Source organism: Netta rufina (assembly GCF_964035555.1).
Source record: "Netta rufina genome assembly, chromosome: 11".
NCBI lineage: Eukaryota > Metazoa > Chordata > Aves > Anseriformes > Anatidae > Netta > Netta rufina.
Window position 1 is genome coordinate 6,332,978 of NC_140134.1, and position 16,829 is coordinate 6,349,806.

General features: G+C 35.0%; 1 protein-coding gene across 1 annotated transcript in view; it reads left to right on the forward strand.

Moving 5' to 3' along the window:
- Positions 1–16,829, forward strand: part of ENTREP2 (endosomal transmembrane epsin interactor 2) — a gene marked incomplete at its 5' end in the record, with an annotated part of 130,909 nt that overhangs the window by 74,391 nt on the left and 39,689 nt on the right. The window contains 2 exons of the mRNA XM_084293177.1: positions 2,766–2,876; positions 12,976–13,107. Of these exons, the coding sequence (XP_084149303.1) occupies positions 2,766–2,876; positions 12,976–13,107 (243 nt within the window). The remainder of the gene's footprint in view (positions 1–2,765; positions 2,877–12,975; positions 13,108–16,829) is intronic.

Here is a 16,829-nt window from a genome sequence, read left to right on the forward strand (position 1 = left end):
AATCAATAATGTGTTTTTGTTCGTTTGTTTTTTTTTCCAGGAGAACTTGTAGTATGAGGCTAGCATCTGAAATACTGGCAACATAAAAAATAATATTAAAAAAATATATATATCCTGCTTTTATTAAAAGTTCCATGAACTGTTCAAAGCAATTTGTAGTTGGCCTAGACCAAGTACCCTGTGTATATAAATAAATAAGCTGAATAGTCAGAAAACAGATTTTAGGGGAATACTTCTGGGAGACACAAGTATGTATTTATTTCAAAAGCACATTAATTGCAGTTAAAAGCTTATCACAAGGATCTAGAAGTTTGCCATTAATAGTTTGCTGTTATTACCTCTTTTCTTCTATTTTACTACCAAATAGCAGAGAAGATTAGTAGCATAGGTGAAACAAAGCCTATATATTTTTTTTATTTTGCCAAAATGTTCTTGGTGCCTAATAGCCTTGCAATACCAGTTGATCAGTATTATCAGAAACTAAAGCCTTTGAGTTAAGTCCAGATTTACGGTACTCTAAATGATAGCTGTTTGCTTTCAATCTAAAAGATGATTAAATATTAGGAATACTTATATTAAGGGAACTTACTAAGTTATTTTGCTATTCATGTATGTGTCATAGCAGGGCACATAGTAATAACAAGTACTTATTCATTATTAAGAGCTATTTTCTGTGACCTAGATTAGCTTTACCTGTTGCTCAGATATAAATGATCAAGTATCTAATTGAAGGTTCTAGCCTACTTTCATATTTACTTCCTGTGGTTACCATTGTGTGACCAAGCATAAGAAGAAAAAAATCAGAATGGAAATCAAAAATCAAGATACTTTTTAAGGAAAGTCTAGATAAAATGGTACTTTATCCTTGAGATATGCTGTAAAACTGTAAAAATCAACCTGAACAGAAAAATCAATATGAATGCGTATAGTACAGAAAACAGAGAATCCACAGAATTGTACATCAGCAGACAAAGGAGAGAAGTCAGTTTTAAACTAGTTTTTTAATTACTATGTTGAGAATACCGCCTTTTACTAAACTTGAGATGTACAAAGTTCTGTATTAATGATGCATTCTTTTTGTTTAATTTTGAAAAATGAGCACTGGTAGTACTTTCATATTTGGGTTAAAGAGAAAGAACATAGTTCTTGCAGTGAAAATCATTTAGAAAGCTGAATTTCTGTTAGGGTAACAGCCTCTAAAACAGGAGAACTGAGATGAGTAAAGAATTGTTCTTGGTGTGTTTGTAAGCTAAATGTTTTTACAACTGTCGCTCTATCATGGATATTATTTTCTTGCCTGTAGTAGCAAAAGTGAATAAAACTAATGGGTTACAATGATTAAAAGTACAAAAATTATAAAATAAGATGATATTTAAATTTTGAGTCTTCAAGGTATTCACTACTGCAAATTTTATGTTACTAATGCGGGATGAATGTTTCTCTGTGTATGTCACAGTGTATATGCAGAGACGGATGTTATCTAGTTGCCCATTATTATATGGTAGCAATATGTATTGTATTCTAAAAGCTTTGTCTTTGACACTGATTTGCCACAGATTCTTTTTCATGCACATAGTATAAGAGTACTCGATTGTAAAAATAAGATGAAGTGCTTGAAGTAAATCTTGTTTTCATTCAAAATATGCAGTGAAGATATAACTTCATCAACCCTTAAGAGCATTAATTGTGAATTATCCTGTTAAGTAGGACTTAAGTTGCTGAAGAGGGAAATGATTTGAGTTTCGTGTTCTTCACTTGAAAAACACTGAAAAAAATCCAACCGTTTTGGGTCAAAGACTGCCAAAGGTAGCACATGCATTTGTTGGATACTAACATCTTGTGAGAACAGATCAGAACGCTTGTAAAACTATGGATATGTGCACAGAGAAAAACAAAATCAAACCACAAAACTCCTAACAGATTTATTTTTGCTAATTTCAGATAACTCAATAGGAGTCTAAGTGTTATATGGCAATGTGAGCACTGAATATTTAAGAAGGCCCCGTACTGAGTACATTTGTTCTTGTCCTCTTCCTGCTTATGCCTTTCAATTTCCCTACATATTGAGTTCCCCACATACTGAGGTTTATGTCTGCTCATACTGGGCTAGCATTTTTTATGTTTAAAGCAATAAAATGATAGTTAAGCTCGTGCAATCAAGTTAATGATTGTTTTCACATATCTTGAAAAGAGGGGGAAGGAGTCATTAACGCAATGGGTAGTTGATATGGTAGATGTTGTTTAAATTGTAGTTGTTTAAAAAACAAGTACTTACATATTGAGAATCTTACTTTTTTTTCCAGTTTGCACAAACTCATGATTTATGATATTCACGGATCCTTTTCCCCTTTAAGATATTCATTTTCTCATCAAAAAGAAATTAAATTGTTTTAAGACTACTTTTGATTATAACAATATTTTTTGCAAACCATGTTAATTAATAAAAATAAATCTTCATGATATGTGACAAATGTGGGAGATAAATGGATTATTTTGAAGTGGCTGAAGGAAAATAAGTGATAGTCAAATCTACTTTTGCTATTGGTGTTTCTTTTTGTATGAGAATCAGGATGTTTTAAGATTAAGTAATATTCTACTTTCTTCTTCAGATTATATAAAATCCATGTAATCATCCATGTAATTGTATGCCAGGATGGAAGTTCTTGAACGTATAAATAATTATTTTTTTTCTGCTTCCCTCCTGCAGTTGAATAATCAATAGGCTTTTTTGTTTGTTTGTTTTCGTTTCGTTTTATTTTTTCCAGATAACCTTTTTCATGCTGCTGTCTGCAGTGTGCGTAATGCTGAACTTGGCTGGTTCCATTCTCTCGTGTCAGAACGCTCAGCTGGTAAAGTCCCTGGAAGGATGTCAGTTGGTGAGTAATAAAAAATAAATAAATAAATAAATAAATAATAATAATAAAAAAAAAACTGCTAAAAAAGGGCAATAGATTTTTTCATTTGTTTGCATTTTATACATATATTGCTTCAATTTCCAAACAGTATGTGTTTCACAGAGCCATGTATAGCCCTTGATAAATCGTGTTGGGAAAAGTTTGAGAATTAAAGTGCTGGCATATTTACAATATCGTGTCACCTCAAAGACTTGCTTCTTAGTATTATGTTGGAAACAGACTAGGTGAAACACAGACCACATCAAAGCAGCAAAGTGCAGTGATTACCATTTGATGTTAGCAGTGTCAGGATTTCATCCAGTGTCTACTTCCACAGCCAATGTATTTCATAGAAGTGCTGATAGTAATTTTTTAGTATGCATACATTTTTTTAGGCCAACCTAAAGCAATTCTTTTATAATTTCTAAAGCAAATGTATGTTAAATAAAATACAGAATAAAAACAAAAATTTACAATGATACGGCATGCTCTGAATTATTAAAAAGGTATAGTATACCTAAGTTCTTTATGTTTGTCTTTTAGGAGGAGCATGCATATATGTTGAACTCTAAAATAGTTTCAGATTTCAACTCACAAACAAATCTATAGAACTAAACTCCTGCTGGAAATCTCTAATTTAAAGTAAATAGTAAAACAATGATTACTTTCTTTGTCATAAATTGGGAAACAAATGGTATTAAGTTGTAAGAATGACAAATGAGCTCAAGAATGTTTATGGACATGCATCAGTGCTCTTTTTAGTGTAATCTAGCTGACAGTAGACCAATCGCATTATCTAAACTGCATGAGTCCGCATTCACAGAATTCATTAAGTATTAGTGATATGTGAGCATTTGCCTGTATTGGCCGTGTCCTTTGGGCACGCCCCAAAAAGTTGATTTGAATGATAAAGAGAAAAGTAATTTTCACCTCTAATATCTCCACAAAATGCCTTTGTACCTCTTTTTTTTTTTTTCTTCAGCCATTGTTTTCCCCTTTCTTTCTGTTTAACACAATCCTTCAGGCATCCATTTGAACACAATGTATTTAATAAAAGTAAGTAAAAAAAAAAAAAATATATATATATATATATATATATACACAATTTCAGCAAATATTTAGAAAGGCATGTGAAAAAGGCAGAACAGGAAGTCATTTGGGTGTAACCTGTCACACGCTTACATCTTGTTTAGTCAGTGTTTAAGCCTGTGTTTCATGTTCCTGTCATCCATCCTGTTTCAAAATGTCTGCAACTCCATAAAGGAGTGAAGCTTTCTATGGTGTTTGTGATTTCCAGCTGTGCTTAGGGTAAAGGCATTGCAGAACCAGATGGGCGCAGCCATATATGTGTGTGTGTGTGTGTGTATATATATTTATATAAAAGTAACCTTTTTTTTTGGCTGAAGGGGTCCATCTGAACTTGTGTAGAATCTTTCAACTCCAAGCCGACATGGGTTTGACAGATGTCCAGTAAGTTGTGTGAATAGACTTCAAAGAGCAAATCCCATACTAGATGGAGAGGAATGCACATATCAAGGAGAGTGCTGTTTGTGCTGTTGTGGCTTAGTGCATGCGGGCAAGGGTCCTGCTCCTTGTATACATGTATGTGTACTTTTCTAGTTCTTTTAGGCAGCTGTCTACAAGCAGGGCTAGGTATGACTCTGACTCTCTTGGACTGCTGGTTGGTCCAGCTGTGGCAGCACACTGACCATGCACACCAGCTAACAAGTTAAATGCACAAGTCTTCAAAACAAAGCAGGTTGGAATGTATTCAATGGCGTTCAGTGATAAGGTGCTGTTTGGTGATGATTCCAAGCTTATCACCATTTAATTTCTAAATTATATTTTAATTATAGCACTTCAGAAGTATTCAAGTACAGGTGAGTGTTTGGGGAAAAGTAGCAAAATGCTGTGATAATTACTTCCTTTATTATGAAAAATTGATTAGTCCTCTGTGTTGAATTTGAATGTTGTTACTTTTATTGCTAATTCCTGAAGAACAGGATTCTTCTGCTCATTGCAGTTTGTTTCTTGAAGAGGCTTCCAGTGACAGAGTCGTTTTCCATCCAAGCGCTTAAGGAGCATACACTTAACCATAGGACAGCTACCATTCAGATCAGTGTGAGAGTTCATTGTACATAAAGAGAATGCATGAAGTATTTGTTTATTATCAGCTTGAAGGAGATGCTGTTGCACTATTTCATTTCTTTAGTGCAAGATTTTTTTCTAGGGCATACATATCAAAACTTTACCCTCTTGCCTGACGTGTTTTAATTCAAGATACAGCGCAGGAGATCCAAGATGATGGAGAGAGAGAGAATTACATGCTATTTTTTGAGATGAATAGGCATTTGCAACGTGTAGTATGTGTCAACATCTTTTATGGAATAAAATTGGGTTAATGAGAATCAACAAAGCGGCATTGCAAGGACAGAAAATTGAAATAAGTTCTGCTTAATTAGCACATTTGTAAACAAAAGAAGGCAGTAGCTCCAGCCAGTGGGTAAATGCTCACAACTGAGGGGGAAAAAAAAAAAAAAAAAAAAAAGAGTAAATAGCAAGTCTTTAGTCTTTTAAATGTTCTCTTCAGTACTCTCTGTTCTGCTTATGAACCCTGTGTCTCTGATTGAAATCTGGCCAGGATCATAGCCTCTATATGAAACTTGCTGCTGTAGAAGTAAGCAGTGACTGAGCTGTGCAAACAGCTGAATTCTCGGATCATTGATAGAAACAAAAATGACTAAATTTATTTCAGATACAGTTGTTTTTCTTTTTTTTCAGCCTTTTTGAAAGAATTGTGTTCTAGTTATATGCGATGATTTCCACTTTGAAATTTAATAGTATTTCAAAACATTCCAGATTCAGTGGTTTTCATTATTTGATCTGAATTTTCAAGTAGCCTTGGGATTTTCTACTGTGTGTTTTCCTGTCTCTTCCCTCATTTATTTTGCCTTCCCTTGTCCTGTACTAATAAGCAGTCAGGGAAAGGAGTGGTATCAAACAAGTGCTTTCAGTGGGCAAGCAGAGAGACAGTTCGAAAGTGGAAGCAGGCTTTGCCTTTGGGTAGGGATTCTGGGATTAAGAGGTGTAGTGGGTGGGCACATAAGGACTTCATCAGAAGGCCCCACATGTACCCTTGTGGCAGAATTCAAGAGAAACCTTTGTTTCTTTCTCCAGGCTAATGGAATATTATCACTCAAGCAAGCATTTTGCAAATAGTCCTTTGCATTTTTTCCAAAGCTGGTGCACTCAGCTACTAAATTAAAAATGGAATGGTTACTTTTTGTTTGTACTTCCCTCAGCTTTTCATTCCTGCTATAGATTTTCCTCTGAACTGGTGGAATGCTGAGCTAGCAAAATAAGATAAAACAAATGTTCAAACTGCACATTTCAAAGTTGAGAACATGATGAAATGCTAACTAGCTTTGCACCGTATGGTCTAGTTGCTGATGAGGGCAGCTAATTTCACTGTGACTGTTCATCATATCTCAGTTGTTTCAGTATAGAGAGTTTTTTCTGCCCATGCCTTACTTAGATTTTCCTTAGCAAAAGTCGTATTTCAGTCAGATTGTGGACTTGCACGTGAATTGTATCACAGTGTTGAAATGTTCATATGTAAGAAATTCTGGTGTTCTCTTCTTAAAGACCACCCACAGGGAGAGAGACGCTAATGAACACCACTGCTTTATGATTAAAGGCAGAATTTGACTTAGAATTTGGTAATATTTTGTGTTGAGCATGTGTAGTTATTAACGTTTGTCACTCAAAAAGGAAAAATACCATTTTTAGCAGCTTGTCCTAAGCTTGTATTTCATGTTAATTCCTGCACTGTGTGACTGAGTGTATGTTACCATAACTCTGAATCCTGTGGCTGCCTTCTAGGATACAAATTTAGAGTGACGCAGCTCTTTGAGAGAAAATTCAACTTTTGTAGACGTGTTTTTTTGAGGTGAAGTTAATGTCCTTTGTAAAATGTACCAGACAGAAATCTGTGAATGGATTTCCAAGCACAGTACGCTACAAAAGTCAAATTCAGAATCATTACCCTAAAAGAGAACCAACGAGGAAGTAACAAAACGATAAAATTTCGTGATTTTTTATTTATAAAATTTTCCGGACAAGGACGAATAAATTTCGTCCTTGTCTGGAAAATGTACTGGGAAGTACTGCAGTTTCAGTGCATGAGACAAATAGTTGCTCTTCTTTCTGTGTGAACTTTAATGTTTCTGTCAAACCCATTGATGTTGATTTTTTTTCAAAAGGAATTTTTGTCACATTTTGGGGAATGTGTGGATAGCTTTAAAAATGTGATAATACAATCTCCTGTATCAAGGTGTTTAAATTCAGAAGCATTTCACATGTGGAGTAGTTGTATGAAGGAAAAGGAATGAGAGAAGTGTCTTGTTTTGCTTTAAACATTGGGGATTTGTTGTAGGTTCCGTAATGCATAGTTTTCTGTGAACATGAAAAATGTGCTCACAGTATGTTAGCATTTTGAACATAAAATCTGTGAATTTAGTATTTGTGATCTTTATCCCGCAGCTCAGCAACATTCAACACTGTGGGACAAAAAAATACATGTAGCTTTGATGTCTTGTTACAAAAACCTAACGACTTTTTGACCCATGATTAGCTGTAAAAAATACAGCGAAAACCTCAAGCTGCTGCTGTAAGTCAGTGGAAGCAGGATGTGTACAGAGCAGTTACACACTCAAGCTGTTCATTAAAGTGTGTATGAGAAACAACATTTCTGTCCTACAAAATTCTCTTTCAAATACTTATCTCTAAAAATTATGTTCAGTGTGATAGGGTATAGCAGTTTGTATATTTTAATTTATGATCTACAGTGGCACAAGAGAATTTTGCTGGTTTTATTTCTTAGTCTTTATTTGTCTTTATTTGGTGCACCTGCCATATTGTAAGTCACTTAGTCATTTAAAAAAATAAATGTTCTAGTTTGAATCAAACTTAGTTTTGCTTATGATTCAGAAAAGTAGTAATAGTGCCTATCTTTTTATGGAGATGTTGCTTATAATGTATTTTTCAGTTATACATGCTGAAATTGGCTTGTGGTTCTAGAAACATAGACAGGAAGGCTCCTTTTCCCCTGAATTATGTTTAATTGGAATAAATGGAGAACGGAAAAACAAAGGAAGCACAACTTGATACAAGATGAATGGCATAGGCCAGTTCCAGAACTGAGGTTTCTTTGTATTTCATTTTGTGCTGTAGCTATGTTCAAATCTGGCCATATTTAAAAATAGTTCTTAAAAACCCATCAAAATATATACTCGTGGTTGTGGGTTTTTCATTCTTAGGCACCTATCAGATTTTTCTCCTGATATTTCCCTAACTCTCGATTTTCTCCCTTAATGGATCCTTCTTCTCTTTGCATAAGCTGCTACAAAGATCAAAAGTTTGTTATAAATGGCTAAGTCCCAAATAGGGTTACAATCAAAGTTTACAATTTATTAAGCGAATAGAGGTAAGCAAACAGCGCTGGGTGTGCCAGGAGTCTCTGCTCCACCAAGACGCACACCAGTTACATCAAGCAGCTGATTTTTATGCTCCTAGGCTAATATATATATTCATTACTACTTCTAAAAAAAACCCAGGGTTATTATAATTAGTTTTCGGAATCCAAACCCTCCTACTGGAGCATGCGTATCAGTCTCCAGTGGTCCCTCTGGGGGTGTCTGGGGGTCTCTCGTGCTGAAGGCTCATAGTCTTCCTCTCTGTTGTCCTTCTCCTTTGTCCAACTTGGCTGTATGTTGGAGACTTGTGCAGCATCCCCTGCAAGCTTTGTCTTTTAGTCATTCTTCAGCTTTCCCCTTCTCCTTAATCTCCTGGCCAGATGTCAGAGACTTGCATAGTGTCCCATGCAACAGTCATAATAGTTAGCAGTTATTCTGAACCCCCCCCCCCCAGATATCAGAGACTTCAAGGAAAAGCCTACAAATACATTTCCCTTCAAGCTCTCTATTGACACGAATTGCAAAAACATTCCTTTGCAAGATACAAGAACTATATACATTAACCACTCTGGTTTTCTTAGACTTGTGGTTATACAAGGGTCTGTAGGACAGAAGGTCACATTCATCATACCCTGCGGCCCTAGCATTGTTCCATACTGACACGAATCAGATGAGCACATTGAACTCTTTGAACTCTTATATTGTGTTTTGAATTTTTGTCATGCTGTTCTTATGACACCATCCTGAGTGTCATGAGTGCATGTGCACTCAGAATTTCTTTGTTAAAACACCTTTAATACGTAGACAGAATTTGATGAATTGATACATGAAAAAGGTCTTGTCTATGCACATTTTTTTTACGATATTGTGGTATAGGGGATTTTCTGTCCACACGCTCACCAGTATGTTACCTCAATACGTCTGAAGTTCTCTACATTGCTGGAGGATCCTTTATTTTTTCTGATCCTCTTCAATGTAAAAATCAGATTTTAATGTTTTTGGTCACTTTTGAAGTAGCTGTACTGATTTTTGGCAAGATTAAATAAACTTAAAAGACAATTCCTGTACGTTGGCAGCTCAGGCTGATGTTTGAAATTTTGCATATGGTTTGGATGAGGGTGTATTGTGCAACTGTCCCAGGCATGAAAGTACACAAAATACACAGATTACTGACGTTATGCTTGCTAACACAGGTAAGTATTGGGAAGTGGAACACAAGCATATGTAGGATAACTGGTGGGGGCTGTGTACGTGGGGTGGAGTGAATGGTGCTTTATTCTTGATTTCTGCCAGCTGAAAAAAAAAAAAAAAAGAAAAAAAAAAAGATTTAAACACAGCAAAGAGAGGGGCAAGAACACAGGTTTGGAGGCACTGCCGGTAGTTGCTAATGTAATTGTGTCTGAGGCTAGCAAACAGCAGCCCTGCAGCTGGAAGAGGGAATCCCAACTCTCCTCACTGTACTGATGTAGTGCTATTGTTTGTGCCTCTATGGGTTTCTGAACCCACACACTGGATGGGATTGGAGGACTAGCTTGGACTAAGAATAAGCCACTCCCTCACAAAAAAGAAAAGTTCTGACAATGTTTAGATCACAGGGTAGCTGTATGAATTCCTGGTCCTGCCTACACAAGTGTGAACGCAGCAGTGGGGCAGGGATGAGCAGTCTGGAGCAAGAGGGCTCAAGACTGCTTTCAGCTGCTGCAGTGCTTTAAGCACAAATGTGATGGCATCCTGAGCCTTCAGTACTGCTCCCCATTACAGGATGAAAGTTAGCAAAGATGTCGCATCGAACATACTTGAAGGAAAAGGTGTGCAGTAGGACAAATTGTTAAAAGCTCTCCAAAATGTATGTGTATTGAAAGAGGATTTTGTTTTGCAGTCTGGTTGAAATCAAAGTATTTTGACTAAGCTATATTTTTCAAGAAGACTTCCTGATGTTTTGCAAGATCTTTCATGTAAACAATAACCTTAACTCTGTTTAAGAATTGAATTAAAGGGAGAGTTACGAGGCACTATAAAGTTACAGAATCTTTCAGAGTTAATTGAGAATTTCTCAGAGATAAGGGATTTTAACCAAGCAGCTATTTCTGGTTTTAGCCTTTTTTTTGAAGTGATGCCAGTTCATTACATGAATTAAAAGTAGACCTGGGATCTGAATTTCACATCAGAAATATCAAATAGATTTCATCTTAAGCCAGTGACTATCTTTCCTTGAACAGGGACAGTGTGGATCAGAGCAATAAATGTTGTAGCAGTAGGTGGCTTTGTCTGAAGTTCCTTTTCCTTTTTATAAAAACTTTTTTAGTAGCTGAAGACCATATTGATTTGCTGTGTACCTGGTGCTGATGGAGCAGGTATGCTGCAGCATTCTGACTGCTCACTTTGATGCAGCTCTAAATTAAAGGTGCAAGTTTCAAACTTCCGTTGTAGCAATTATCTAACAGTTGGCACCATTTCTAACAGTCCCCAAGGGGTTCAAGAGCAAGACCTCCCCAGTGGCATTTCACATTTTGTATTTTCCATTGATTTGAGGAGCTGAGGTTGTCTGATTATAAACCGTAGTTGGGTTTTACTCTTGTCTTTTGATTTTTAAAAAGAGAGTATTAAGAACCGTCAGGAATTGAAGAGGAAAAAAAAAAAAGCTGCCTGAAATTTTTAAAGCCGATTTCTGAATTAAATTATATGCTGATTGGAAATGAACAGCACAACTTTTATGAAAGTACTCAAACTATATTTTCTTCTGCATTTGTTTTACAAAGTCTGTGTTTCAGGGTGTGACCAGTCAGTGTGAGTTGCCATAGAGAAATATTTCTAGTACTGCTTTCGAATATGTGGGGAATGGTCTAATTTATATACTCAGATTTTTTAAAATCCTTTTTAACAATTATACTGGCTGGAAGGCAGTCAGGACTCTCAGGACTTGAAGCCAACTTTCTGCTCTGAATGTGGCTTCATTACTGTATGTGGCAAGCATTAAGTCATCTGCATCTCATCTGGTAAAGCTTGCTCATTTGTAATGGACTCTGTTCTTCCAGCTGCTGTGCTGGTTATCAAAACAGAGAGTACTAAATAAGTCTGATAGGGATGGCAATAAAAAATAAATGTTTAAGTAGGTAGCTATTAAGAGTACCCGAACAATTTTAATATTCTTCAAGTTCTTGAGCAGCAAGAAAAACTTGTGTAGAAATGATTCTATGTACAAGTCTATATGAGGTACAGGGAAAGCTTATATTTGATTTTCTTTGTTCAGAAAATTGACAACACCATAAAGAATGACCTGAATTAAGAACAATAAATATATATTTTCATTAGGATTTTTTTGCAGTATTTGTGTCTGGAAATTTTAAAATGCGTTTGCCTTGCAAGAGAGTAAGTAGTACGGTGGTTCAGATCTCTTAGTACCCAGCTATTGTGATTCCATCTTTATTTGGAGGAATACAGGAGTGATTCGGAATGACTGAATGCTACTTTGAATCTATTCTTTACATGGAGAGCCATGGAAATTTCTCATGGGTGTCATTCTTACTACTGATTATTGGATTATGGAAACCTGGGATCTGCCAAACTCATAGGTCAAGGGACTCCCGTGTGATATGAATTCCTTTTCTTGGTACTAACCTAGACTGAATTGCGACTAATGACCTGGAGAAGTAAGGTATGTCCCACTATCAGTCCTTCAAATAAGCTGCAAAAATGGGAATGGAGAAAGCATAGAAATACTGAATTGAGAAAATTAAGGTGATGGCAGTTCATGATAGCAGGCTAGGTGAAAACATTTATGAAGTTAAATTTTGGCTTAAAACTCTTTGTTGGAAGGAAGCAGAAAAGTAGATGCTCTTCTTTCTTTGTCTTTTATTTTTTTTTAGTGTAGAAATCAGAGTCAGTTTAACAGTTCATATTTAGCAGAATGGAATTTCTTTAAAATCACAGAATTTTAAATTTTATATATATTCTCTAAGAATGATCGGGTTCTGTATTCTTAAAAAGGTCTGCTTTAATGAAAGTCTATAAAGAGCAAAATGTCTAGTGCTTTTTAAAATGTAAAGTCTTTGAAAGCTTATTGCATTCAAAACAAAAATTAGGAAAATAGACAGCAAACCTTTACCAAAGTTAAAGTACATGAGCTTAGATATTACTGCTTATTTTCTCCACTATTTCTTAATGCTGTTTTCTCACTTCTCAAGTGTATGTCATGTTTCCTAGGGTAATTATTTCTGTATGTATGTGTAAGTATGTGTTATGTGTGTGACTGTGATTATGTCATGTGCTTTTCTGACTTTGTTTTTGCTTGTTTTTGTCTTTCCCCATCGGGTATGATTTTATGTTTATTCAGTTGAGTTACTCTGCTTTCAACTGCCTCTTTAAAGCAATGCCTCATTTTGACTCTTGAAAAAGATAACACTCACTCTTGCTCAGTATACTCTTTGTATTTTACCTGTTCTTATAGCTTCTATTAGCCAAGGGAAGACATTCTCTTTCAGAGACTATCATAAACTCATAAGCTAAGGAATAGCAATTGGTATTTACCAGTTATTATTGTCACAAAAAGTGTAAATGTAATTGTTTTTTGTTTACTTATGCTTGCTATATTTTTTTTTCCTCCCCAGATTAAATTTGACAGTGATGGCGTCTGTGTTTGCTGTGAAATGCAGCATCAAACATCAGGTTGTAGCAACCTTGGAGAAACACTGAAACTGAACCCTCTACAGGAATGTAATGTTGTGAGGTTGACCCTAAAGGTGCGTTGTGAGAAGAATTAACCGTATATTTTAATTTTAAATAATAAGTATATAGGAAGACAAAAATGGGTGGTAAAAGGGGTAGCGGGTGGTGTTCTTGGTGTTTGCTCTTAGGTGAAAAAAAATATTGAACTTCACCCAACAGAATGTAGTACTTCTGTGTTTTGTGGTTTACATTGTATGTTACACTGTCAGTATCTGTATTTGTATACATGATGATTTTGTTAGAGCTTACTTAAGAAACAGAGGCTATGATTGGTTATGATTGATATTAGGAGGTACAGGGACAGTTATCTTTTTTGTTACTGTTCAAGAAAGCTAAAATCTTCTAGCTGGAAGAGAATGGTAAGTGTTCATTTGAGATGATGCTGGAAGCATGCTTATATACTGCTGTGTAATGTTGTTAGTAGTTTAAATCTGATAATGTTTTGTGTTAAAACTATCCAGTTTAAGAATGGACTGGAAATAATAGTAATATTTTGTGATTCAATTATATCACAATGTAATTGCATACATATTTCTTCATGCATTGTCACCAAACAAGCAAGACATGGTGTTACATTGGTTTGGAAAACAGTAAGTAATCTATGAAAGAAGTGGTCAGAGAAAAGAACCCTAAACCAAGGTACAGATGTTGATTCATTTTAGGTGTATTTTTAATGATCAACAGATCTAAGTCAGCATATATGGCTCTCAATTTCAGATGATAAATTTTAAAGAAGTTAGTAGAATACAATGGAAAAAAGTGGTGAAACTCAGCATAATAAGGAGCTTAGGGGTTTAGACTATAGAATGAGGCCTGAAAATTCAAAGTTATATTGATATTAGAAGATATATTTTAGTTCAGGACAGGTATAAGTCCTGCAAAAGATGTTACAATAAGCAGCTAAATATTCTTCAGCTATATTAAGAAAAAGAGACAAGAAAAAGATCTAGCAAGTAGTAAGGATCAGGTAGGAGTTAAAAATAAATTGGTATGGCACCAAAAGTCAGTAAGAACTCTGCCTCAGGTTTTAATGAGGATGACAGGAGGGCAAAAGCCATTTGGGTAGCAGGATCTAGTAACTGACAAAGAAGCAAAAACTTAGTGTTGCTGGTCAAAGAATAATAATAATTTACTACCATTTGGAATGCTAAATGCGGGACTATATTCAGTGATGTGATTATAAAGAAAAGTGAAAGGTGGTACCTTCACTTTTACGAGAAAGATGATCAGTCTTCACATTTTTGCAACCGTTAAACATTAAACTTATCTTACAGAAAAAGCTCACTTGTTGATCCTATAAAAACAAAAATTGATAGAGCATATGTTTACTAGCTGTAAATATATCTGCAGAGGCAACTTTAACAATAGAGAAAACAACTGTTTATCTTAGAGGACGTTGTCAGTATATGAAGTGGGTAGAAATTACATATACTGGAAATCAGGGTGAAGTTTCTAAAAGGAATGAATTTATAAAAAGGAACTGGTGACATCTGCTTGCACTAGCAGAAGGACTGAATTAAAACCAGGAGTTCCTATGAGTATAATCTTAGTGCAGCATTAATTATGTTCAGAATTTTTCAGTTAAGAGGATAATTATGACAATAACTTCTCTCATAATGTTTCGTAAATCTTTTTCAGTTTTAATTCTACATTTGTTTTCTCTTTGGATTTGAGAGCTCTGTATTCCTGGCGAATCTAAGAACAACATCCTACTATGCACACAAGGAGGAAAAAAAAAAAGAAAAGAAAAACCAACAGCAAATTCAATAGAAAACTGACAATGATAATGCTTGCTTAATTTAATTGCTATTAATGACTACTGTGTGATTTTGAGAGAATGCATTTTTGAACAAACAGGTCAATTGTGGTTGTTATTTGGGGTGCTGGGGAAGAGAAAGGGTAGAATACCAGAATTAAGAGTATACACCTCTATGTATAATGCTATGTAAGTTTTATTCTCTTTCTCTATATTAAATCTGGGGGATACCTCATTTCCACAAAGTAATCTCTGCCTTTTTTTTTTTTTTTTTTTTTTTTGGTGCTAGCAATTATAGGAGCTCCATTGTGAACAGAACAGTTGCACACATACTGGCTGTCTGATCTTGTTCTCTGTTAGTCTCTCTAGACTTTTTTGAATGTTTCTCTGTCATCCTATGTATCTGTTATCTGTGCAAACTGGCTTTTATTCAAGTAAAACCAGAAAAAATGCAGGAGAGTAAATCTGTAGATAGACACATGTGCATGCCTGCATGTGAGCAAGTGCATGCTGACCTAGTTATAAAACTGGTAGCATCTCTGGATTACATTGCTGATGGTACCTCAGGCAAAGTCCTAAATCTGTTTCAAGATTAAACAGGTACGAATGAGATCTTTTTTATTATTATTATTAACAGTGTTACCACTGAATAGGATAAAATGCTGGCATGTTAGTCTATATTGACCATCTGTTGGTTTGTAAGCAGAATTTTGGGGAATTGAGTTTTTCTTATAACAATAATTACATGGTATTATCCTATTGAATATTATTTTACCAAAGAACAATCACATAATTCTGAATTTTAGATAAGAATGAGCTATAACTAGGTGCAAGCTTTCAGTATGAGACTGAATTTTCCTGCAAGCCTTCGTCTGTGGAAATGATTCCTTCCTTTTAAACTGAAAATATCTTGGATTTACTAAAAGCATGCAAGCAACAAAGCTGATCTTCTTAAGCTTTTGCTTTGAGAGGATGAAGGTAGACATAGAAGATGGAATCATTATAATGTATTATTACTGCGTGATATTTGCACGTAAGAGCAGAATGTTATGCTGCTTTGGTGTTGTAATGATTTAGTAGGGTATTTTTAATTATTTTTAACAGCTTACACAACCCAGAATACATGTAGTCGTATATGCTAAATTATGATTCTATATAAATATTTACTTCCTGTTTTACTTAAGTACATCTGTAGCATGGGGTTTAGACTATGCAGGCTAGGGAAAAGCTGTTTCCACCTCTATTTTCAGCACAAATATATCTCTTTCAGAACTGCTGAAATTCAAGTACAGTATAAATACTAAAAGTCTTTTTAAGGGTACTGATTGCATTCATTAGCATCATTATTAGGGATTTATCTAACTTAGGGTTCTTGCAGTTTTCCATGTGAATGTTTCATCGTCTTTGAATCCAAATTTATTTTTACTGCGTTTTCTGCTGACCGAGCCTAACCATATGTTTAATTTTTGCCATTCAGAAAAGCATGCTTTCACTTTCATGACAGAGGAGAATGACTCCTAAAATATTCTTTCAAGTTAGGAGAACAGGCTTATCCTCTTTGATGCTCCTCTGATTCCCGTTGTGACAAAATGCAAGCTATTTAATTTTGCTGAACCGAACCAAAATGACTTCGCTAAAAGACTTTCTAATCTATTTGAAATTGGGTAAAGCTCAGTGGAGAATAAATAATTTCCTCTAAGATAAGATTTTTTTAAATGCTGGAGTTGTTTCAAGTTATTTAACAGGTAAATGAAAATACTCAGTATGCTCAGGGTGTAGTAATAATAATAGTAGGTATAAAAATCAATTAAAAATATAGCAATTCAGTGTTCACTTCGTATGTTGAATAGTGGAGCAACAAGTATTCACTAGTCGTATATAACAATTATGTAACAGTCTACTCCTATTTTTCCATCTTCATGCATATTTCTGTTCCTAGCTTAGAAAATGAGTGAATATGTTGTGAACTTCCCTCCCAGC